Below are 27,036 nucleotides of genomic sequence, written 5' to 3' on the forward strand. Positions count from 1 at the left end.
TTTTAAAAAAAAACCAAGTGGAAACTGATGGCACCATACAGTAGGGTTTACTCTTTAATTCACACTATGTTTTGTGCAGCAACAATTTGAATACTGCAAAATAAAACAAAATAATATTTATTAGTAATAGCAATGAAAGTGTGTACCTCAACACCACACACACCTTGCTGCTTTCATCAACTTAGTTAATTGGATGTTTCTGGAGTACAACTCCCATCATCCCTCTCAGCTTTCATTTTTTTAAAAGATTAAGTTTCTAGGTGGTCTGGTTCACAAGATAAATGCCAAAATGTCAGCAGCCAACTCCCCGCAACTTCAGTAAAATTATCTCTTAGCTGGCTGCTCTAACCCCGCCCTTTCAGGTTTGTAGCCAATAAGTGAAGTCAGGGTTGTGATTGACAAGGGATTTCTGGGCCTCCAGGCAGTACATAGACTGCATTGCAAAGGTAGAAAACTGTTGTTTTTTCCTGTTTATCTAAAAATATCATAAATTGAGTAAGTATATAGCTTTCAGTAGTACCAAAGGTTTTTTTCCCCATGGTGTGCAGGAGTCAAACAAGCTTAAATTTTCCTGGGCTGTTGAAGAGAGCAATGTTTTGAAAACCTTCCAATCAATCAATCAACCAATCAATAATTTATTGCGGTCACAGACCCATAGTATATACAGAATAAAAACGAAATTAAACGAAAATGCAATGCAAAACACAATATAATCAAATACAGCAGAAATAAAAATAGTGGCAAGTTGAGTAGTACCCAATATCTTACTAACTAGTAGTAATAGCTCTGCGTTCCCGTTGGACCACATATAAAAACTTTGCGACTTGGGTGGTAATCTATTTGAACCAGATAAAAGATAAATTATCATGGATTCGGGAGACTTATGAGGGACACTTGCCATTAAGGGGTTTAGGAACTTACTGCGTGTCCAGGAATATAAAGGGCAGGAAAACCTTCCTAATATGAAGCTTGTTGCTTTGATACAGCGAAGAACTGGCAAAAAACAAACTTGCATGACAAAGTCATCCTTCTAGATGCACTGCTCTGATTCTCCAATGGTCACTTTCAAAGATAATGTATATAAACTATCTGCTTAGTGGAGGATGATCCTCATACATTCTCTGTACTTTGCTGTATGTTTTATTGGATTTTATTGGATATACTTGTATTGCTTTGTTGTTCACCGCCCAGAGAGCTATGCTAGTGGGGCGGTATAAAAATTTAATAAATAAATAAAATAAAATAAATAAATACAGAGATATGCAGCCTAATACAACAAGAGAGGTCTACCTCTTGTTTAATTACTATGACATTTTATTTTAAATTCTGACATAATTAGAATCATAGAATAGTAGAGTTGGAAGGGGCCTATAAGGCCATCAAGTCCAACCCCCTGCTCAATGCAGGAATCCACATCAAAGCATTCCCGACAGATGGTTGTCCAGCTGCCTCTTGAATGCCTCCAATGTCAGAGACCCCACTACCACTCTAGGTAATTCATTCCATTGTCGTATGGCTCTAACAGTTACGAAGTTTTTCCTGATGTTCAGGCGAAATCTGGCTTCCTGCAACTTGAGCCCATTATTCCGTGTCCTGCACTCTGGGATGATCAAGAAGAGATCCTGGCCCTCCTCTGTGTGACAACCTTTCATGTACTTGAAGAATGCTATCATATCTCCCCTCAGTCTTCTCTTCTCCAGGCTAAACATGCCCAGTTCGTTCAGTCTCTCCTCATAGGACTTTGTTTCCAGTACCCTGATCATCCTTGTTGCCCTCCTCTGAACCCGTTCCAGTTTGTCTGCATCCTTCTGGGAGACCAGAACTGGATGCGGTATTCAAGATGAGGCCTAAACAGTGCTGAATAGAGGGGAACTAATACTTCACGTAATTTGGAAACTATACTTCTGTTAATGCAGCCTAATAGAGCATTTGCCTTTTTTGCAGCCACATCACACTGTTGGCCCATATTCAGCTTGTGATCAACGAGAATTCCAAGATCCTTCTCACATGACGTATTGCTGAGCCAAGTATCCCCCATCTTATAACCAAGCATTTGGTTTCTTTTTCCTAAGTGTAGAACTTTGCATTTATCCCGGTTGAATTTCATTCTATTATTTTCAGCCCAATTGCTCCAGCCTATCAAGGTCCGTTTGAATTTTGTTTCTGTCTTCACGGTATTAGCTGTGCCCCCCGATGTTGTACCATCTGCAGATTTGATAAGCATGCTCTGTACCTCCTCATCCAAGTCGTTAATAAAAATGTTGAAGAGCACTGGGCCCAGGACCAAGCCCTGTGGAACCCTACTCACTACGTCTGCCCAGTTTGAGAAGGAACCATTGATAAACACTCTTTGAGTACGGTTCTGGAGCCAGCTGTGGATCCACCTGATACTTGTTCCATCCAGCCCACGTTTAGCTAGCTTGCTAATCAGAATATCATGGGGCACTTTGTCAAAAGCTTTCCTGAAGTCGAGATATATTATGTCCACAGCATTCCCACAGTCTACAAGGGAGGTTACCCAATCAAAAAATGAGATAAGATTAGTTTGGCAGGATTTGTTCTTCATAAATCCATGTTGGCTTCTAGTAATCAGGGCTGTGGAGTCGGTACATAAAACCTTCGACTCTGACTCTTCTATTTTTCTACTGTCTGACTCTGACTCATTCATAAATGGCAAATGTATATTAATATATTAATATTAATATTAAAATATTAATTTTATATTGAAGCTGGAGTCGGAGTCGGAACATTTCTACCCAAAATTGCTTTCGACTCCGACTCCACAGTCCTGCTAGAATCACTGCATTGTTTTCAAGGTGCTTACAGATTGACTGCTTCATAATCTGCTCCAGAGTTTTTCCAGGGATTGATGTTAGGCTGACTGGTCTGTAGTTCCCCGATTCCTCCTTTTTGCCTTTTTTGAAGATAGGGACAACATTAGCTCTCCTCCAGTCATCCGGCACTTCACCAGTCCTGCATGATTTTGCAAAGATAATAGAGAGCGGTTCTGAGAGTACTTCAGCCAGTTCGTTCTATACTTTAGGATGCAGTTTATTGAGCCCTGCTGATTTGAACTTGTTCAAAGTGATTAGATATTCCTTCACCATTTGTCTATCAATCTCAAGCTCAGACCCTGACACTTCTACTTCATGTTTCCTGGGAGGGTCACAGATCCTTTTTTGGGAGAAGACTGAGCCAAAGTAGGAATTAAGCATTTCTGCCTTTTCTTTGTCATCTGTTATCATTTTGCAATCCTCATTGAGTAGCTGTGCCACCATTTCTTTCCTCTGTCTTTTACTATGGACATACCAGAAGAAAGCTTTTTTGTTGCTTTTAGGATCCCTCGCTAACCTCAGCTCATTCTCAGCTTTAGCCTTCCTGATGCCATCCCTGCAATTCCGTGATACCTGCCTGCATTCTTCCTTTGTGGCCTGGCCTTCTTTCCACTTCCTGTATGTGTCCTTTTTTGTTTTCAGGTCAGCTCTAAGCTTTTTGTGAAGCCACATTGGCTTCTTCTGTTGTTTCCCCCCTTTTTTCCTTGTTGGAATTGCTTGCCATTGCACTTTTAGAATTTCCTTTTTTAGAAACTCCCACCCATCTTGGACTCCTTTTCTCATTAGGGTGGCTTGCCATGGAACCGTAATTACAATTGTTCTGAGTTTATTAAAATCAGCTTTCCTGAAGTCCAGGGTACGCGTATGGCTACTTTCAGCTTTTGCTTCTGTTAAAATCAAGAATTCAAGTATGGTGTGGTCACTTTCCCCCCGAGCTCCCGTAACTGCCACTTCATCGACCAAATCATCTCTATTGGTTAGAATCAAGTCCGGGATAGCTGATCCTCTGGTTGCTTCCTCTACTTTCTGCAGGAGAAAGGTATCTCCAACACAAGTCAGAAATTTCTTGGGGGGGCTGTGTTTGGCACAGTTTGTCTCCCAACAGATATCAGGATAATTGAAGTCTCCCATTACTACTACATCATGCCTCCTTGAAACACTGGCAATTTGCTTTTCAAAAGTTACATTCTCGTCTTCTCCTTGATTGGGTGGTTAGTAGTAGACTCCAAGCACCACATTTCTTTTATTACTTGCCCCGCTAAATTTAATCCAGATACCTCGGTGGAGCTACCAAGCTCCTCTTCCTGTGTTTCTGTGTAGGGATATATATCTTTAACATATAGCATGACTCCACCTCCCTTTTTATTCCTTCTGTTCTTTTTGAACAAGTTATATCCTTCCATTCCTGTATTCCAGTCATGGGAGTCATCCCACCAAGTTTAAGTTTAAGTTTAAGGGCTATCAATGGCTAAGGCAGCATGCTTCTGAAAACCAGTTGCCGGAAGCCTCAGGAGGGGAGAGTGTTCTTGCACTCGGGTCCTGCTTGCAGGCTTCCCCAGAGCTTGGAAAAGTTACTTTTTTGAACTACAGCTCCCATCAGCCCCAGCCAGCACGGCCACTGGATTGGGCTGATGGGAGTTGTAGTTCAAAAAAAGTAACTTTTCCAAGCTCTGGGCTTCCCCCAGGCACCTGGTTGGCCACTGTGAGAACAGGATGCTGGACTAGATGGGCCACTGGCCTGATCCAGCAGGCTCTTCTTATGTTCTTAAGTTATACCTATCAAGTTGTAATTACCCTCCTGCATTAAGAGTTCAAGTTCGTCCTGCTTGTTTCCCATGCTCTGCACATTAATATGCAGACATCAAAGACCATGTGATTTATGGCTTGGCTTCCTTACTACATTTTTCTGAGGACTGTTACTGGGCCTATCAGAGCTGATCTCTTTGTTCCCGTTACTGTGCACAAGCCTTCATCAGTCGCTACCACCAAGATTCCATCTCCCTCCCCCTTAGGATTCAGTTTAAAGCCCTCCTGATGAACTTCTCCATGCTGTGGCCAAACAGATTCTTCCCAGTCCTTGTGAGATGCAACCCATCACTTGCCAGCTGTCCATCTTCCAGGAAGCATAGCCTGTGGTTCCAAAATCGAAATCTCTCACGCTGGCACCACCTTCTTAGCCATTCATTCACATGGAGTATTTTCTTTCCCTTTCTACTCCTCTCCTAAGTATTGGAAGGATGGATGAAAAAACTATCTGGGCCCCAAAGTCCTTGTGTTTCCTGCCCAGAGCTTCAAAGTCTTATGTGATTTCTTCATAGCTTTGTTTGGCAGCATCATTGTTCCCACATGGATGAGAAGAAAGGGATACCTGTTGGTGGGCTTGATGAGTGATGGCAACCCTTCCGTCACATCTCTAATCTTGGGTATCGCCAACATGTCACCCCACTGCTGAAAGAATTGCACTGGCTGCCCATTTGCTACCAGGCCAAGTTCAAGGTTCTAGTTTTCATGTACAAAGCCCTATACTGCTTGAGACCAGGATACTTGAAAGACTGTCTTATCCCTTACATGCCCAGTCGATCAGTGCACTCTGCAGGTGAGGGCCTCCTGCAGATGCCATCTTATCAGGAAGTCTGTTCTGCACAACATAGGAAATGGACTTTTAGTGTGGCGGTACCTACCCTGTGGAATTCCCTCCCCTTAAATATAGGTGCCATCTCTGTTATCTTTTTGGCGCCTATTGAAGACCTTCCTCTTTCAACAAGCCTTTTAAGTTGAGACCTATCCCAGTCTGCCTCTGTGAATTGCTTTTTAATATGTTCTGAAACCTTCTTTTTTAAAATGTTTTTAATCTTAGTTGTTTTGAAAGCTTTTTTTAAGAAACATTTTTAAAGGTGTTTTGTTTTAATGTGTTTTAAAGTTTGTTTTTATGGTGTTTTAAAGTTTTTAGTGCTTTCGTTTGCCACCCTGGGCTCTTGCTGGGAGGAAGGGTGGGATCAAATAATAAATAAATAAATTTCTGGAAAAGACTATTGCCTGGAATCCTAGACAGCCAATGCTAGTGCATGTCATCAGCACTCAGCTAGATGGTATCAAATGGCCTGAGTCGGTACAAGGTAGATTCCTTTGTTCCTAAAAGTGGAAGGAGACCTTAGGGCCACAGTGACATTTATTTGTGTATTTTATTTACAACATTTATATACTGTTTTATTGCAAAAATTCTCAAAGTGGTTTACAGAAGGAATTAAAACAATAATATTATTGGCAAAAACAGTTAAAGACAGGTATTTAAAAACATGCAAAATAATAAAACCAACAATGAGTTTAAAACAGATAAAAAACACAATAGCTTTTACCTGCCTGGCTAGGGTTGCCTAAACAATGGCTGGGGAAGCTCACTGGGTGACCTTGGGCCAGTGACTGCCTCTCAGCCTCAGAGGAAGGCAATGGTAAATCCCCTCTGAATATCGCTTACCATGAAAACTCTATTCATAGGGTCGCCCATAAGTCGGAATTGACTTTAAGGCAATCCATGTCATTTTCAAGGCAGAAAACTCAGCTTCCCACAACCAGTCAGGATTCCTAACCAAAACCCAAAACTAAAAAGAAACATGGCAGCCAGTTAGCCAAGGTCACAGAAATCCCCATGCAGCACAACCTGATCCAGGGGCTGCAGTTGCTGATGAGTGAGACCCTATCAGCACATAATACCTCTGTACTGGTTGCCGATTTGCTACCAGACCAAGTTTAAGGTGTGCTTTCCATGTTATAGGTGCCACATAGTACTTGTTATGCTCTTGTAAGAAATCAGTCTTTTAGTGTGGCAGCACCTATGCTTTGGAACTCCCTGCCTATTGACATTAGGTAGACAATAAATAAATAATAAATTTCATATACATTTAACCTCACTCCCTTACAGACATAGAAGCAACAACAGTGGTTTCACACGCTCAGTTCAACCCCCTTAAACCCACTGATGATGCACCTTGTTGGTTGCATGACAGTTTGTTTCTGGCACAATAGTGGTAAAAGAGAATTCACATACTGGGATGTGTGGCTGCAATTGTTGTTGTTCCCAAGCGACTGTCTGTGAAAGTAGACCAAACCATGTGTGTTTTCCCTCTGTCAATTATTACTCACTGGAATTGTGTTGGCTGTCAAAGTGAGTTTATAGAAACCCACAAGGTAGACAGAGAAGGGTAGAGAATGTTCTTACTCTCATTCATGTCTCAGACCTCTTTCAGAAGTGAAAGGTCAAATCTGTAAAGAAGTTTGGAGCAGCCACGTTAAAATGTAGGGGCAGGGCATTCCAGGCAGGGGGTTGCCAACCCTGCTTGGATGTGGACATCTTTGCATAGGATTCCTAGTCAAGCTTTACCAACAGCACAATCCAAACCATATGTACTCAGAAGTAAGTCCTATTGAGTTCTATGGGGTTTGGTAAGTGTGTTTAGAACTGCAGCCTTCAGGGGCATCCATCTTTACTCCTGAACACTCCTATCTAACATCTCTACATTAGGCTCCTTTTTCCTACAAGAAAGAGTAGGTAGGTAGGAAAAGTTTTACAATGTTTTGATAGTTATTATTTTGATAGTTAAAGGAAATCCTAAATACATCTGCAACATCCTCACACTCTTAAGCTTTTGTTAAACATAACTCTGTAGTCATTTGTATGATGTTCTGTTGGTGTTACCAGTTTCTATCCATGCCACCCAGTGCCTGCTTATTCCATTAGGTGGCCCGGATTCTCAGCTTTCATTTTATATATAAAAAAAGATCTAGTCTCTAGCCCTTGTGGATCCAGAGATAAAAGGCAAAATGTGGAGGCAGTTTTCTGCCCATTTTGCCCAGACTTCTAATGCAAAGTATTTAGAGTTTTCACCATAGAGATGACCAGGGCTTTAGAGTGACGCCAGTCTCCATCCATAAAGTCCATAAGCCAACGTCACATCCTTGCTTTTTCTTTTAGAGCTTTGGCGGGTGCACATGCTGCCCTTGAGTAATCTTTTGTTGTTACCGCAACCGCCCTTTGCTTAGACAGGTTGTTATGGTGAGTCCAGGGGATGGTGTTTCTCACGCATGAGCTGAGTCGTGCCACAGGCCCTTGGGGGGGGAGACTTCTGGGCAGCTCCTGAGTCCCAGACAATGTTCAACCCAAAGGGATCAATGTAAGAGCATACTTTAGTCATAGAGGAGATCCTGCTAATCTCTTGTCTAGTCTACAAAATTAAGTCTAAAATCCTTTCACAATTTCTGTAAAAGATTTAAAACCTTTTATCTTGGGTAACTCTAATATCACACCAATGTTCTACACAGACCTTGATTCGTAGTTTATAATAACATTCTCCAGTGTAGTACACTGCTACAAACCGCATTGATCATATATTAAGGCCATTCTGCCCCTGTGTTATCCTATAGGCTTTTTTAAACGGAGCTAAAAAGATGAGTAAATATTAAATGTAGAGAGACAAAATAAATCTTTTTAGAGAAACAGAATAAATGTGTTGATTACTGTAGTAGAATATATGATCAGATTGTCTCTTTAGATGTACTTTTAAATGTACTTTAGATGTGCTTTTTGAGACTAATAAACTTGTATCATTTACAGTGTAATCCAATACATGTCTACTCAAGTAAACTCCATTGGGTTCACTGAGATCTATTCCCAGGTAAGTGTGTATTGGATTGCAGCCTTAATTATTTTTTATGTTTGTTAGATTTTCTATGTATTTTTTTTTAAAAGAAAGAGATGTGGAGTAATTCAAATAGATTTTGTTCATTTGCTGTCACTACCTCATACAATCAGAATTTCCCATAGCCTTGGAATATATTTATTGTTCCCAGTTTAAGCATAGATGTTCAGTGTAAAGTTTCACAAGTCAGTGAGAGATATTTCATATATTTTACAGTCTTCTGTACAGACCAACATCATGATATTGCAATACAGAATTAGTAAGCTACAACAGATTTTAAAGAGCCATATGAACAAAATCAGCAGGGAAATATTATTTACAAAGTTGGATCAGTGGCACAATGGATTTAGATCTAGACCTTATCTTTATCTTAAAGATTCCTCATATCATCCCCCAGGTTTTGGTGGTAATTACTAGGCACAAAAACAAAACAGCTGGACAATGCAATAATTAATATACTTAATTTACATAATTGCATAATATGCAAATTAGCCTGCCCGGATTTGTGGAACTGGAATATTGCAATCCTAACTTAAACCATTCTTGTGAGAAGCAAGTAGGCTAGATTAAATGTTCCCTACCCAGGCTCTATCTTTTAGCTGAGATTTCTATCTTAATTTCAAATCAGAAAAATGTTTTTGTTTGAATTGTATGCTCCAAGCAACTGTGGTTGATGCTTAAGGTATCATGCTTAGTGACATCACTTGGGCACGCCCCTATGACATCATTGCGGCCTGCCTCCTTGACATCGCTAAGGCCTGCCCCAAATCTAAGGGTTTGGAATGCTTCTGACCTGGCAACCCTATGCTCAGTACATGTAGAGGTTTTCAACATCAGTTTTGTTATATTTCATCTCTCAGCTGTTACAAACATTAGCAAAGGAAAGGTTAATATGTCTGGAGCAGCAATTTAATTAACAATTTTTTTTCCTTGCATCCCAGCCCAGGATAATTTTATCTTAAGCCAGGATCTAGTGGGAAAATATCCCGTGATGAGCCTACCTTGTTCCAAGACCATCAGATTGACAAACAAGACAAGATTTGTCTCACAGAGGCCAGATGGTATTTAACAAGATAAGTCTTGAGAGAATTTCATTACAAAGTGATTTTAATTAGCAAATACTCTCTTCAAAAAAGTAATCCTATCAGTAATGTGTGTCATGCTTTGAATCTGAAGTGTAATTAGAGTCCCTCACTACTGGAAAGTGTTGCCTTTTTTGGTGTGCACAAATGCAGGCCTTCGTCTTGAAAACACTCACTCACAAACAAATTCTTTAACTTCAACGGGGCTACGTGCAGGCAAATGTTTGTAAGAGCCGTGCCAGAGAACACAGGATGGAGGGGGTTAATGTTGTGCTAAACCGACAGAATAGAAAGTGTGACATTCACTGTAAATAATGCCAGGTTTCTTCACAATTCCTTAAGGGCACCTCTAAAGATAGAAACTATTTCAGGAACACATAATAGCAGCATGAATTAAGGCAGAATTTCCCAGCCTTGCCTGACTTTTGTTTACTTTCTGTTTAAATGTACAGTGTGTTTTATTTGAAGCTACTATTTTTAATCTCATGAAAATTGCGACTGAGTGAACAGGATGCCCCATAGCAAGCAAACACACACACACATACACCAAAAAACAGATTGTAGACAGAAATAGGCCTGGCCTACACACACAGCTAAATGAGGTGGTATTATGCATAGCAGCGTCACAGTGTGTGTGTGTGTGTGTGTGTATGTGTGCGCGCGTTCACATTAAGTCACAGTTTTAATGCTCCCATACACTAAAAACTTACTGTGAATAAACAACCAGCACAGCAATGAAAAGGACTATTTTCAGACATTTTTTTCCAATGGTGTAGCTGGGTAATTTTAGACCTTGGACCTAATGATCTTATGGGGGGGGGCTCCTTTAGACAGCCATGTGCATTACTTCGACTGTGAAGCACATAATTAACATTTCTCTCTCTTTCACTCCTCTCTCCGCCCCGCCCAGCATACCATACTTTACAATTGCTCTTATATTCCTGATATGTTAGGGCAAAACAGAAACGACAACAAAAGGTTGTCCATCTTGATTTCTTTATTTTTTAAAAAGAAAAAGAAATGTTCCGGGCCTGAGCAGTTTCACATTTTAGTGAAGTGGTTAAGGTGTTGGACTACGATCTGGGAGAGCAGGGTTCAAATCCCCAAATAGCCATGAAGCTCACTGGGTGACCTTGGGCCAGTCACTGCCTCTCAGCCTCATGAAAACCCTATTCATAGGGTTGCCATAAGTCAGAATCGACTTGAAGGCAGTACATTTTTTTTTCATAGTGCCATCATGACTCTGGAAATAAAATTGTAAAATGTTCTGCAGCTGTGATGCTAAACACATTTTCTTGGGAATGCACACCATTTTCTTGTAGAGAAGGATAATATGTTTTTAAAGTAAAATAAAAATAATAACATGAACATCTATAACCAGATGATGAGGGCAGCGGCATAGCAGCACACAGGCCTGGCATCCACACACAGCATGGGCAAACCAGGACTGATGCCAGTCACCACAACTTCCCCACTTTACATATTAAGTGAAAGCCGCCCCCATCTTCATTTTCCCCACATTGCCTCTGGATCCAAGCGGGACACAGAGGAACTCTGGGGGAAAGATGGCAGCAGGGCTGCCAGCGCAATCTTGGCTGGTACACTGCTTCATAGTGTGCCTGCCCCTTCTAAAATTTATTTTTAAACAGAAAAAAAGGAAAAAGGACCCCTCTCTGCCTGGTAGGCTGGTGGGTGTGGGGCAGGGGGAAGAGAGGAGGGTGTTGGGTATGGAAATATTACTGGCTTGATATAAAGTAGATATCGGTTTATTTCCCGATGACCTGACCCTAAACATTCCAGTGGCTAAGTGAATAAAAGCCTGATTGAACTGGAAATGTGCTCCCCTCCCATTTCCTTGTGAATATCTATACTCAGTGTCTTATATGATGTTACCAACTGTATCACAAAAGAATGCCTATGCTTCATTTACATGGTTGTAGACTTTGACACGCATACTCTTACAAATGTAGAAGATGTAACCTGAGTACATTCTTAGTTTAATGATTCCACTTGTAACCGAACCTCCCCTGCTCCTATCTATCCTTTGTTCCTCTGACTCTGAGTGCTTATCTCAAGGTCGTATAAACTATGCAAGCCTATGTCTGAAAGAAGGCAAGATGTTCCTGGCTTTTGTTATCCTAAGCACCCCATTTTCCATATCTAAGATGTTACTATGTCTAGCAATGTTTTTCTATTCTTTATGACGTCTGCTCCCCATTTTTGTAACCATTGGGGAAACTATATAAATCTTGTGTGTGTCAATAAACGGGGTTCCCACTTCTGAAAGGCAATTCGCTCGCAGGTCTTGGGACCCCTTTGCAAAGGTAATATTGTGTGTTATTTCCTGGCCTCTGGCAATAGGTTCTTGCCCTCAACTCCGCACCTTCCCGGGTGTATGTGAGCTGAGTAGACAGTGACAGCTTGCGTGTTGGGTTTGGACCTAACAAGGGCAACCAGAGAGGAAGCAGGAGCAATGAGGACTGTAGGGGGATGGGGTAGAGAAAGCAGTAGGATAATCAGAGTGGGATAGGAGCCCCTGCAGGGCACATAGCCCAGTGCTCTCTCAAATCTGGCAACAGTGCTGAAATAGTTACCAAGGAGAGGACCGTAGCTCAGTTGTACAGCATCTGCTTTGTGTTCAGAAGGTCCCATATTTGATCCCTGGCATCTCCAGGTGGGGCTGGGAGAGACCCCACTCTGAAATCCTGTGACTGCCAGTCAGTGTAGAACTAGATAGACTCAATGGTCTGACTCAGTATGAGGAAGCTTCCTACACTGAATGTTCCTAGACTGTTATAAATTGCTGTGGTATATTTATTCTGGGGACTGAAGAGACAAGACATCTGAGAACTAGTTAAAATGAAAGGTTTTGGACAATTGAGGTATAGCCAAGCAATTTGCCTAAGCAAGTCAACTCACTGCTTTCAAGCCAACTTAAAAACCACTCAGAGCCATCCTATACAGCAGGCCCATCTAGCAGCTGACAAGCACAATAGCCATATCACAATATAGTATCCACTCATTCACATATGAATCAGAAGTCAGAGTCAGCTGGATAACTTTCATGAAGCTGTTTCCACTTGAAGAAGCATTTGATTTGTTTGCTAGTCTGCTCCATCAGTCTGCACACGAATGCAGCTAACTTGATTTGAGAGTGCTGATGGATGCAGGGCATACAGTATACGGAGAAGGTGAATGCCAGACCATCCTGACATTTCTATTAACTGGCTGTTTAAAATCCTAAGAATTCTCTCAATCCAAATGTGCTAATGAACAAATATTGCTATACTTCTTTAACAGCATTTAGGCTGTCATAACAATGGCCAGGACCCAAAGGAATATAAAACTAGTTAAACACACTGAGGGAGATTTTGGACTCTTGTTTTTTAAAAAAAACAGCTGCCCATGCCCATGGTAAACTACTTTTGCAGTGGAGGGGAGTTACACAGATAGCTTGTGATATGAAGTAGTAGGTTCAAAGCAAGACAAGAATTTCAGCAAATGCACACAAGGTTTTTTTATTTTATTTTATTTATAAAAGTATTATATACCTCCTCTTGCAAAATATCATAGTGGTATCCACCAACACAAAAACATTTAAAAACAATACAGAGCTATCATTAAAATGACTGCTAATCAAAACAATTTTTGAACAGCTGCATAAGCCTGTTAGCACAAAAAAAGTCTTCAAGAGACACCTGAAAATCAAAAGTGAAGAGTGTTCCACAGAATGGGGACAGCAACACTAAATGTGTGACTTCTGTTCTGGTTGAGGCCAGTTGGGCCTTTGTAACACGGGGGACAACTCTATATGCTTAATGAAGCTGTTAGGATCCTCCCAGCCAAAAATTTCTCTAATTTACAATATTTAAAAAATCTATCTTGTTCATCTTCCCAACAATCCTGTGAGGTAGGCCACTGTCAATCCCATTCATCAAAGATTTCATATCTGTGAGTGTGGTGAAGCTGAGGACATTGTACATTATAAGCTGCCCCTTGGTCAAGGCCCCAAGGCACAAGTTTCTCACCTATATCCTTCGCTCCTTGTCACAGATCTCCCTTGAAGCAGATATGTACACTGCTACCAATGACATATTTATCACTATCGAAGGGGCAAAAATTGCTCTAGCTGCTAGAAAATTGAGAGCCAGGCATCAAAAATACCTAGTGGGGTATGTGGGATCAGTTGTGATCTTACTCTATCATGGCTGTAGTACCTACACATCAATTCATGGGATCAGTGTATCTTTTGTGGCTCTTGCTCCTTCTGTATGTTATTTGAAGTAATATGTTAACTGACTTGTATTTGTATTTTGTATTTCTACATGTACTAAATGTGGTGTAGTGGTTAAGGTGTTGGACTACGACCCGGGAGACGAGGGTTCAAATCCCCACACAGCCATGAAGCTCACTGGGTGACCTTGGGCCAGTGACTGTCTCTCAGCCTCAGAGGAAGGCAATGGTAAACGCCCTCTGAATACCGTTTACCATGAAAACCCTATTCATAGGGTCGCCCATAAGTCGGAATCGACTTGAAGGCAGTCCATTTCATTTTTTTTTCATGACTTTGAGCAATAAAGATTCTCTCTCTCTGTCTTGTTCCAGCCATGTAACTAATGCTGTGAAGCCGACTTGGTCAAAGTCTGTTAATCCCAGGATTGAGATCTCCAAAGAACCAGCATTCTACCCAGCAGACCACATGACACATCAGATAATCATGTGATATATGTTATGTTCATAAAATGATGACTGCTGGTTCCACCAGAGTTTTCTGCTACGAGCTCTAAGTTTATGAGCAACATAATTGCAAAACTATTAAGTAAGTGAACATTGTGCACCAATTTATTCATCCTGCTGGGCAGAGAGAGGGGGGTAATGGTAGTTATGCAATAGTTTGGTAGGAAGAACAGTACATGTCCCTTTTCTCTCCAAGGAGATAGGCTGCAGTGTGAACAGGGACTTCTGCATGAACTGCAGATTGTGCACAGGGCTGGTTTGCATGATTCTACATCTTTTATTAAAAGATCATGGGTAGGCCTAGTTATAATACAGGTTCTTTGTGGTGGAGGGGAAACAAAGGGATGTGTGTGGCTTCTTCACTGTGCTATTAACAGCATAGTTTGGGGCTGTGTCTTTTAATGTTTTCTAACTAAAACTTCTGTAGTGCCATATGGATTCCACAAAGTCACCCTCAGAGAGTTGTGCTGGAATCTGGAATCAAAAGATACTGTATGTTTTGATGGTTTTACAGATCTCTGCCCAAAACTAACATAGTTCAAATCGTCACCAATATCTGAGCAGCCAGACCAAGGGAGGGATCAATCTCTTTGTGGGAGGAGGTCATGCCGTGTTCCTGAAAATGCATCCTGAGAGGAAGGAGAGTGAAACAAAGACTTCAAAAATGCTTTGATTTCACATCCTGATATAATAGTTGCTTGAGAAATATTAGTAAAAGCTCCATTCCCACTGCAAAACCTTGACAAGCTATATCAGTCCTTAAGCAAATGCGTTTAGGGCTGGATTTTGCAAATAGAGTGGCCAGATTTAATGCAGTAATTTTAAAATCTGATGCTTTAGATATGCTTGTTTGACTCATTTAGAATTTCTGTCACTGGTGTTTCAACGCCAGTGTCCCTTGTAAAGTTATATCCAGTAGTACCACTCGCCATCTGTACAACAGTCTTAATTTGCAAAATGCTTTACAATTGTTATGGTGTTCATTCCCCCACCACCCAACCTATGAGATAGTTCATTATACTCATTTGTAGGTAAAGTACAGAAACTTAAAAGCTTCAGCAATATCATAGAGTACAGACCCTTCCTAGAGGATACCATTTCAGACTCAAATGCAGGTCACATTTGAATACTCTTCCATGCAATCAGCTTCCTCCACATAAGCCAACTTGTATATTATGGAGCAATGCAAGCCTGTAACTCTTCTTGACATGTATCCTTTCCTTGCTGTGTGCGGAGCTCATGACACAGGAAGCATTCAAAACATGTAATACCCTCCTGTAGCATGAAGGGTTATGGGTTCAACATTTTTCTAAACATAGAGCTGGATCTTAGAGATAATGACATGCCTAAGGTTGGGCAGGACATCCATGGCAGCAATAGGACATTATTTTGGGGGCAGTGTCAGAGGGTAGGCATCACTGGGAACCTGCCGAGGCCCACACATCAGTGAGTGTGTGTCAATCTGCCAATCTCTAGAGTTTCTGGCTCTGCTCTTCAACCTCCTGGGTGTTGCCCTGCTCTCTCCAACGGTGCAAGCAATGACAAAATGATATAGAACAGCATTCTCTACTTACTCAGTGCTTGCCCTCTTGGCAATTGTGCAGAGTGGGCACAAATGACAAGGGTGAGTGAATGGGCAGTGACACCTTGCAAAGGAGGGAGATCCAGTGAGAAAATCTTGCCCCCGCTAATATATATATATATATATAGAGAGAGAGAGAAATGAAAAAAACAAAACAACCCTGGAGCAAGCACTAAATAATTTTATTATTTTTTGAAAAAGACTACCTTTGGTTTTCTTGGGATGGTGGTAATGGGGAGGACTTCCTTCAATCCCTAGTTCAGTCCAGCTTACAGTTTTCAAAATGCTGCTCCCTTTGTCCTCCACTCTAGTCTGTATAGGACTGGGGAACAATGCTAGCACTCAGCAGATCAGAACAAACAACATACTTACTTCCACCCGTGGGACGATCTTCAAAATTAATCAGCACAAGATCTAATGCTAGCATTTGACAATGTTGCTTTTTATTTTAGAAAATAACAAGAAGTTTCAAAATCCATGTGCAAGGACTTGACTAGAAAGAGGTGCTTTTTTTAAAAAAAAAAAACTATCTCCATGGCAAATTAGCCTCTGAAACTGATCTCATTGCCCAAATGAGAGACAACAGAGAGGCTGTATTCTTCTTGACCTTCACAACCACACCATCCCCAATCAGAGTCAGCTGAGGACTTAAATGAGGAAACAAGAGTACTGCAATAAAATGTATGAAGATTAAATACTGTGCTCTGGAAATTCTGGTGCTAATATAGTAAGAGCTATGAGGAAGACAGAAATGTACAACTTGATTGCAAGGAAGGTATATGTTTGATGACCACCACCATTATACAACAAAACCCTTCCAGAGTTCAACACAAGTAATATTGTAAATAAGAGTATTTTGGAAGAGAAAACTAGAATTTTGACCCTTTTCAATTCAACCTTGTAAATTATTGAATTCATTTCAATAAATAAATTCAATTAAAAATTAAATGTACTTATGTAGACAAAGTAACGGAAAGCAGCAACTTTGTGTTCTACAAATACCAAATCAGAGTTACAAAAGTAATGTTTGAATGCTCTTTGTCATTCTCACAGCTAGTTTATCCTACACAAATATTTATTTCATATTTTGTGAATCAAAGACACAGCTGGAAGAGAGACCGTAGCCAGTGGATGGCCATTCACTATTCAAATCCATCTGCATATTGGCTTTTAGATCTCCATTCATGGGATGGGGCTTTCATGACTTTCCTTACTTCTTAACCCCCTCCCCAAATGTTCCAGAGAGCTGGGTGACCATCTAGATCTGAAAGGCATATGATGGAAGAGACTGAAGCAAGAAAGGGGAATCTCCAAAAGTGAAGGGCCCACTTCTCTTTGCACATCACCTTTAGATCCAAATGTTGAAGCCTATGGGAATTAAAATATGGCTGAGGGCTTTTTTTACATTTTATTTTTCATTTTCAACATCAAAAACAGTAATACAAATAAAAGGGTAACTTTCCAAGTTGCCCTAATCCTCCCAAACTTCCCCGCTACCCCATAACCATCCTCCCTCCACCCCTCACCTATTAAGTAATAACTTTCTTCCTTTCTTTTCCAGATGACTCAGAGATTTAACGTTTACATTGCATTAGCCACAAGGTTTTAAAAGGAGATGGTACTTGACTACATCTTTCATTTACTGTTGAGGATAATGTAAACGGCCACCAGTCTGCCTCAAATGAATCTTTTTTTTCTTTGTACAAGCCAGTTTCAGTTTGTGCATCAGCTTCTCTAATAGTGCAATTTCCCACAACTTGCAATGACACTTGTCCACAGTTAGACTCTCCAGCTTATTCCAGAATCAAGCAATCACTGATCTGGCTGCTGCCAACATAAATCCAATCGGTTTTTTGTAGCGCAAATCCAAATTCTCTCTGTTGTAAAGTGTTGTTGTTTCATTACTCTTTGTATTTCTTCTTTAACCAAAGCCCCAAATCTGGTTACATTGTCACAGTCCCATCACATGTGCGTACATGAACCCTGGCCACCACATCTGCACCAGCAAGTCTGTAAACCTGTTTTAGTGATGCGTGCCAAATAAAGTGGGGTCAGATACCATTTTTGTATTATTTTGAGGGTTGTTTCCCTAAATGATGTTGACATTGATTTATATGGAAACTTAGCCAGATATCCTCCCAGTCTTCATCATCAATTTGGCATTCAAGGTCAGTTCCCCAAAGCTGTTTCAAATTCTCTCTCCAGTAAGAATCTATATAATTTAGAAACCAAGTCTTTCTCCATACTGTCATAATTTAACACCAACTTTTTTTCCTGCTGTTAATTGTCTTGTTCCTTATTCTAAAATAAAGTTTTTCCTAATAAATGAATTAACTTGATACCACGACAACCAGGACAATCCAATTTCTCTAAGTTGGTTTCGCCATGTGTCGCAGGGGTGAGGACGGTCATTCATGTAAAAGTCCTTTAATCTGAGGATGCCATTGTCAATGAGTATTTTATAAACCGTCTCCCTGTCTTGTCTGTGAAATTCTGGGTGGTTACAAATTGGGATCAGTGAGGAGATGCCAGGCAGAAACATCTCCTTTCTGTATTTCCAAATTAAAAATATTGGTGTTATTGTTTTATCCAGATTCTTGCTATCTAGAGGCAAGAGGTGTATACATAATGTAGGTTTGTGTACATAATGACACACGGAGCCAGGGGCGGGAAAGAATCCTGCTTGGCCAAGGGGAATCCCCTAAAGCTACTGTTTAATATGGTAGGGAAACTCACACACTGGTGTGGAAGGGGAGTTTCACTGGAACTGTGGCATAGGATAAAGAGTTAAAAAAAACCCTCCCTCCCTATGGCTTGAGATCCTGATCTCTCCACCCATACAGCTCCAATTTACAGTTCTTATGCTCATGTAACACCAACTTTTCTACATGTAGTCTGGTCCTTAGAAATATTAGAATAATAGAATCATAAAATAGTAGAGTTGAAATAAGGACATCCAATCCCCTGCTCAATGCAGAAATCCAAATTAAAGATGGCTGTCCAGCTGCCTCCTGAATGCCTCCAGTGTTGGAGAGCCCACCAGCTCTCTAGGTAATTGGTTCCATTGTCGAATGGCTCTAACAGTTAGGAAGCTTTTCCTGATGTTCATCCAAAATTCGGCTTCCTGCAACTTGAGCCCATTAGTCCGTGGTCCTGCACTCTGGGACAATCGAGAAGAGATCCTGGCCTTCCTCTGTGTGGCAACCTTTCAAGTACTTGAAGAGTGCTATCATATTTCCCCTCCCCTCATATTGATACTGAGAAATAGCAGTCTACTTGATTTCTCTTAGCTTGTACCTTGGTAACAGGTAAAATCTATGTTGTAAAATATGAAGGCTTTTTTGCTGTGTGGAGAAAAAGTAACCTGTGAAGTACCTGTGAAACAGAACCCATGAGAGCATTAATAAGCATTGCTTATAGCTTTATTCCAATTATGGTTGATGAGGTAGGCTTGGTATGTGTTTTGGTTCAGGGCTCAGCTCTGAAGCATTCCTCCTCTTTGCACGTGACTGAGAGTAAACTTTTAACCACATGGGCTCAGGTTCCGTTCATTTAACTTGATAAAAGCTGAAATTGGCATCCAAATTTTAGAAGGCTTCTAAGACCAGGATTTGGCAGACAAAGAATGAATCCATCTTGAAATGTCCCGGGTCATTTAGCAGCTGCTTTAATACAGAGAAAAAACTCTACCGTATGCAAAGAGAGCAGGGCAGGGTCTTTAATGCCCAGTGGTTCCAGGACAAGAAAAAGCTCAATAACACTAGGAATTTGCACAGAAACACAGAATATAAGCAATCTATTCTGTCACATTAGAATGAGAAGCACATTTGTTAATAGAAGCACATTTGTTAATATGGGAATCTCTCTCTAATCTATAGACGACTCTCCAAAAATGTCACTGACTGGACTTTGAGAGAAAGTGATTCTGTAGTTAGAATTAGAGCTGAGCCAAAATATCTCAGAAAACATTTTTTCACAAGAAAACACTTCTGGAATTCTTATTTTCTTTAGCCTCCTTAGAAGGCAGCCACTTGGCTGAATTTTCTCTGACTATTCTCTAGCATTTTTTTTGCGATGGCCGCCTCCCCACCCCCAATGCCCTGGAGCAATGATGGATGTGGGGCATTGTGCAGGTTATAAAATGGCAGACTGCCCACACAGTTTCTGCTGCAGCAGCTATTGCTGCAAAGAAAACATCAAACCTTAGAAAAAAGGAAAGACACTGAGCCACTGACACTACTAATGACAAATCTCACCCTTGAGAACAGCAGGAGAATTTCTTCTCCTGACATCTGTAGGAGCCAATAAGCATGAAAGAGAATGTTAGCTACTGAGAGGAGTTTTCTCAGCAGATGACTCATTGCCTTTCATTCTGATTGGCTCCAATCAGCAGGAAAGGACAAGGAAGCATGTTAGAAAACTCTTCTCAGTGGCTAACACATCCCCCTTTCATGCTGATTGGCTTGTAGAATGCTGGAGACACAGGAACCCTGCTCCCCCAAAAGTAGGTGGTCTAAGTTTCCCGAGACCCTGGATGACTACACTCCTGCCCAGCTCTAGTTTGAATGCTCCTCCACACAAAAAGATTCTGGCAGCACCTCAAGAAGGAGACTAGGTTAGAACTCTCTCCAGTTTTCCACGGGCATGACTATTTTGATATGGCCAGATAGCTGACCCACCCACCTTTCCGTACTTATTCTATTGTTGTTCCCTTTTAAACTGGATGCATACATTTCATGTTTGTTTGGGTATCTGGATTGTGTTGTTAATTTGCTTTTTACTAACTGACTGCTAGCTGGCTTGGAGGCTGATGAGCAGACAGACAAGATAATCCTTCCCCAGCCTTCACAGTCTAAAATTGTACAGAAACTCTGTACCACATGATTTATCCAGTTGTGCAGATTGGTCCATCATAGCTTGCCCAAGGTCATCCAGTGAAGTTCATGGCTCATCTTCCCAAAATGTTACCCGATGCATTGGCTCTCATACCATACAGGTTCTAGTATCAAAAGCTGAACATCAGCTGTCTGTAAAGGTAGGGTAAGGTTTCAGCCCCTTTTTTAGTTGTATCATGCCAACTAAAGCTGTGATCAGTAACACCAGTAACAAATGACACTAGCCCTCTTTGGGTGTTAATGGTCCCATCTTATTTAAGATGGGAAGAGGGATGTGCCATGTAGCCTGCCCTCTAATCTTTGAATGAATGGCATGACTGTGTCTACTGAGAGAGCCTTTGCATGCACACCTATATAAACGAAGGCTCTGTCAGTACAGTCGTACTGTTTGCACAAAGGCTAGGGGATTCAGAACATCCCCATGCCCATGATGAGTAACACAGGAGCATTAATGACTGAAGAGGGGTAATGAGGATTTTATATGTGGAAACTAAACCTTTAAAAACACTAAAAACATTGTGGGGGATTAGATTTCTCAGCTAAATTCTTTTGTAACGTTTGTTTCAAAATGAAGGGGCATTTAGTAGCCAAAACTCAAAAGGCCAGTTTGTCACTCTGCAGCTTGCTGAAAGGGGTTTAAAGTTACTGCTGAATCTTTATCCACAAACACGTAGGGGAGAAAATAGGGTTCTAGTGGGGAGAACAAAGTGACCCTCAAAATGTAGGGTTTTTTTTGCCAAGGTGGAAAGTTTGTTTGCAGCCACTTGTTTTCCTCTCTCGGCTGCTTCTCTGGCACATGTTTGTTCTCTGTCACTGCCTCTCCAATACATTTTATACGAGGTCCCAATCTGCAGAATACTTGGAAGAACGAGACATTGCCCAATCCCGCTCCGGTGCACTCTGAAAGTCTGGTAAACGGAAGTTGTAAGACCTTCTGCAAGCTCCCTGCATTCTTCCTCCACTGGCTTCTTCCCCTCTTGCCCTTGGACTTTTATCTGTACCCTTGAATTTCAGATGTCCCATGAATATTCCCTTAGGATATTTCTGCTAAGGGTCCGAATCTCCACAAAGCTCACTGGGTGACCTTGGGCCAGTCACAGGCTCTCAGCCTAATCTACCTCAAAGGGCTGTTGTGAGGATAAAACAGAGAAGGGAGAACCATATATACCACTCGGAGCTCCTTGGAAGAAAGGTGGGATACAAATGTAATAAATACATCAATAAATAATGTCCTGTATATTACCTCTGACCCAGTCCCACACTATGTCTTGACCTAACTTCCCATCACCTGAAGAGACAGATATTATTTAAAAAAACCCACAGGATTAGAAGCAACAGCTATATGAACTCTCTAGGATTAAAGGGCAGGATATAATTATATTTGCTTCTGTTCAGTAGTGTAGATGTGTTGTGGGAAGGGCCATAGCTCAGTGGCAGAGCATCTGCTTTGCATGCAGAAGGTCCCAGGTTCAATCCCTGGCATCTCCAGGTAGGGCTTGGAAAAACTCCCTGCCAGAAACCCTGAAGAGCCCCTGCCAGTCAGTGCAGATAATACTGAAGCAATGGTCTCATTCACTGTAAGACAGTATCCTATGTTCCTCTACCTGTTCCTGGGTGAACCTTCAGAAATAAATCAGGCAAGTTTAAAAACAGCAACTTTTTCATGGGATGAGTGGAGCCCTGCAACACAGGAAAGGGCCATAGCTCAGTGGCAGAATATCTGCTTTGTATGCAGAAGGTCCCCGGCTTTAATCTCCAGGTAAGAACACAAGAAGAGCCTTGCTGGATCAGGCAACAGTCCAGCTGTTCTCAAAGTGGTCATGCAGACGCGCCAATGGGAAGTCCACAAAGAGGACCTGAGAGCAACAGCACTCTCCCCTGCTGTGGTTTCCAGCAGCTGGTATTCAGAAATTCAGAAAAGTATATTGTCTCTGACCCCAGAGGTAGAACACAACCACATTCGTAGCCAAAGGTTCATAGCTAAAGACAGCCTTGTCCTTCATTAATTTGTCCACTCCTCTTTTAAAGACAAAGGTAGGACTAGAAAAGAGACCCATCTGAGTTCCTGGAGGACTGCTGCCAGTCAGGGGTGACAATATTATCATATGTTGCTGTTTTTATTTATTACATTTGTATCCTGCCCTTCCTTCTACAAGAGCTCAGGAAGCAGCAAATACTGAGCTACAGGAACCAGTGCAACTTCCTAAGGGTAAAAATAAAGTATAGGGCACTGAGAAATAAGTGAGACTGTGGAGAGCCATTGGCAGCCAGGTAGACAATAAGTAGGCTCAAGAGAGCAATGGTTACACTCCACATAGGGCACCTTCTGATCTTGAGTTCCCATAGTCCCTATGCAGAAACCCCACAATAAGGGGAAGGGCTGTAGGACGTTTGCTTTGCATGCACAAAGTCCCAGTTTCAATCCTCGGCATCTCTAGGAAGGAATGGGATTGATCCCTGCCTAAACTTCTGGACAGCCACTGCCAGAGTGGCTGGCAATACAGAGCTAGATGGACCAATAGTCTGTTTTAGTACAAGGCTCCATGCTCCTAAGAATTAATGGGACCTGCAACAAAAAGCTACAGCATGGAGGGTGCCTGTATACTGTTCCAGTCAGTCAGCTGTGCTCTCCTGCACAATACTCCACATATTCTCTCCCTCACCTAGCTTTCCATTCTCCCCTCCTAACAGGCTGCGTTCCAAAGCAACTGAGCACACTGAGGCTGCATGCACACCATATATTTAAAACACATGGTTTCCCCTCAAAGAATCCTGGGAACTGTAGTTTGTTAAGGGTGCTGGGAATTATAGCTCTGCATGGGGTAAACTACAATTCCTAGGATCCTTTGGGGGAAGTAATGTTTTTTAAATGTATGGTCTGTACGCAGCCTAGTCCTCTTTGTGCCATCCCCACCCTGCTTCTTTTGGCCATATGAGCATCGGCATTCACACCAGATCAACAAGAAAGGGAATTGTGATTTAAAATGTGTTTTTACAGGCCTGCCTAAACATACTTATAAGTTTAACTATTATCTCAGATTATTAACTCTGTTGATATCCTTCATGGCTTCTCTGATGGCAAATCAGTGCACCTTTGGACCCAAAGTTCTCCCGCACTCAGGACATTGGCAACTTCTCTGTCCTTTGTGAGTTCTCTGTTGTCAGAGCAGCAGATCCTTCCAAGAGAAGCTTCTTTTGCATTGTTTCCCCTGCCCATGCTTAAAGGCTTTGGGCCTTTTGAAATGACACATTGATTAGTTAGGTGTGCATCAAAAAACAGCACTATCGTATTAAAAGAGGACCCTCGAGTCATTTATGAGAAATAAAGCCCTCCAAAAGAACTTTCCAAGCCATCAAGTCACTCTACATTTGCACAGAGCTAGTGTACAGCAACACACACTCTTTTTGCCTCTTTCTGCATGGTTCCACGGAGCTAGAGATACAGGTGACCGCAAGATCATCCTTGTCATGGCAGCAGCTACACAGCAGGTCATGCATCATCATCATTGTGCAGCAAGGTTTAAAGGGAAAACACACACCTGATTTGTCACACAAGAACCCAAAAATTGCCACTAATTAAAGTTAAAATAACCAGAGTCTTTGAACAGTGGGCTGTTTATCTAAAAAAAAAGCTGGCATTAGTGCACCACTGTAATACAATCAATATCATTAGAACAATCTCTCGCTTAGCTACTGTGCTGGCTCTCAAGACACTATGACAAGGACTCAGACTGGAACATTAAAAGCAAGTGCAGTACACAGATCAGAACCAAGATATGGGCAATAAACCAACAATCATGAAGATAGGTAAATGGCAAGGGGAAGGTTTATTAGAAACATCAAAAATGAATATCTGATTTCATCAATAGAGACCACAATATATGGCTAAATTATTGTACATTGTCATTTTCAGAGAGGGCGACATTTCAATAAACTTAATAAAGAATATTGGAAAGGAAGTGACTATTAGAAATTGCTTTTTTGAAAGGCTAGGTACTCATATAAACCAACCTCTGCCAAAGTTTCTCAACTTGGTTATTAAATTACAAGTGTCTCTAGGAGGTTATTGTACTTTCTAGCACAAAATTAGATATTGTGACTTCACTTCTCCTTTATCACCTATGAAATAAAATATTTCATTACATTATTGGAATGTTTTACTTTTTAGAAACAAAATTATTCTCATGCTTAATTACAGAAGTGGTTCATAATAAGCAGTTAACTGAATTTCCTGCAGTTTTGGGGAAACAGATTAGTCTGTGTTCTTCACTGAGTTTGGATCAACAAACAGAGAAATCCCAAACAGAGAGAGGTATGACATGCAATCCCCAAAGTGGAGGAAATTCAGATCTTTGTTTCAGACATAAACCATTCCTATTATTAAGCACAATAATGTAATAATTGCATAATGCATGTTCGTTACAAAATGCTATTATGCATACACATCTCTAAATTATGTTATAAAATACGTTATTTACACACAAAGCAATTTCTATCAACCATTTCCTTATTAAAGTGTTTATATTTTATCTATAACCAAAATTTCATCACTTCTTTGAACTTAAAACAGATTAAGTTATATAATGACATTCACAAGTGGCATAGGTGGCTGGATGAAGATGGACTGAAGCAAAGCAACAGGGGACAGTGCTTCATGGCACAAGACTCTTTGGCATTTTACTCTATATTAGGTACGTTCAGATTTAACTCGCCTGACTTTAGATCCTCAATTGAGATGTTGTTTTCTATCAATAGTTGGCATCTGTTGAACCAAGGAATCCGCATTGCTTTGGTAAATACAGCTGCAGCGAGAACCGAGAAAAAGTGATGCAGATCTGAAATTCTGACAGTGAAATTGCACATTCCTATGTTGATTTAGTATTTCTCTCTTTCTGTTTGTAGCTTCATCCCATTGACGGTCACGCTGATAGCACCTTTTTTAGTTGCATTTGAATCCAAAGGAAAAGTACTTTTGGTAAATGCTGCAAAAGAAAAAACAAAAAAGGCAATCACCCATTTGCTGGAAAAAATCAAAAGGAAAAAGAACTAGAAGAATACAGCCTGTTCTAAACAGAGAGAGCATGGCCAGTTTCCCATCCAGTGGTAACATTCCATTTGGAATATTGAAATGCATTATCTTTGAAGACTGGCTGTTAGCTGATATGAAGGTATTGCTCTCGCCAATATCTCAAAGAGCTGATAGCATGTTGTTATTGCTTTCTGCTATGGAGAACATTGGTTTCCACAGGAAGGCAGTGGTTCAGAATTCCTTATATGTCAGAATTGGAGGGCCTTGTTACAGTTCTCATAAAATGAATTACCCTTGGGTGTGGCTTCAGACTTATAAAAGGACAAGGGCTCTGCAATATAAGGAGAAGTTAAGAAGAGTCACTGACTGCTTGTGGTGACTTTCACTAGTTTTAACTATAATATCAAGCTTTCCAAAAGACTAATGTTGCTGTGTCTGTGGAAAATGTGACTGCTCTAGGCTTAGACCAATTTGGCTGTTTGACAGGGCCACTGGCACTCTTTGAGAGATGCATGCCAAGGAAACATTCTGCAAAATATCCTACAGGGAATCAAGACTCTGGCCTGCACTGGCTTGTCCACAGCTTTGCAAGCCCAGCTGCATGAAAGGTAATATTGTGGGGCACAGTTGTCAGCTGTTGACTGCTGCCCCATGTGGTGAGTGTAACTGCAGCCTCCCAAGGAAGAGCCCTCCAGATCTGGCCTTGCTACACCTACCCAGGCGGCCCATTGGCTCCTCCTGGGCAGAAAGGAGTACATTTTTCTTTAGCTGAGCCTTGCTTGAGCCAATGGGTCTACCTGAGCACTAGTATTTCTGGTCTTGCTCTTTGGTGCTGACTCCTGGCTTGTTCTCCAATTCTTCTTCTGATCCTGATTGCCCTTCAAGTCCTGGCTCCTGACTTTTACCAGATTGCTGCCTATGACCCAGCCCTGACAATGGTGCTCCTTGAAGGTTTTCACCTAGCTCCCAGAGAGTTTCTGAATTTTTCAGAGATTCTATCTCTTCTTTCCCTCTTTTAAGTGAGAACAGCTGTAGGGTATAGGTATTCATACCTCTATGGTATTTAGGTAGGCCAGCATGTAAGGAGACTTAATTTGAGCTTTCTTAATGAGGTGTAAATTGCTACAGATTGAGGGATAATTACTCCTGAAGAGTTGGAATCCCACTGCAGCTGCAACTGGGTA

At 41.2% G+C, this 27,036-nt stretch overlaps 1 protein-coding gene across 5 annotated transcripts in view; it reads right to left on the reverse strand.

Moving 5' to 3' along the window:
- Positions 1-24,621: 24,621 nt before the first annotated feature.
- CEP128 (centrosomal protein 128) overlaps positions 24,622-27,036 on the reverse strand; it is a 300,038-nt gene continuing 297,623 nt past the window's right edge. For all 5 annotated transcript variants that reach the window (XM_061611884.1, XM_061611883.1, XM_061611887.1 and 2 more), the window contains one exon: positions 24,622-25,805. In XM_061611884.1, coding sequence (XP_061467868.1) covers positions 25,699-25,805 — 107 coding nt within the window. In that variant the 3' untranslated portion in view covers positions 24,622-25,698. The remainder of the gene's footprint in view (positions 25,806-27,036) is intronic.

The sequence above is a fragment of the Rhineura floridana genome, chromosome 2, assembly GCF_030035675.1.
Source record: "Rhineura floridana isolate rRhiFlo1 chromosome 2, rRhiFlo1.hap2, whole genome shotgun sequence".
In the NCBI taxonomy this organism is placed as follows: domain Eukaryota; kingdom Metazoa; phylum Chordata; class Lepidosauria; order Squamata; family Rhineuridae; genus Rhineura; species Rhineura floridana.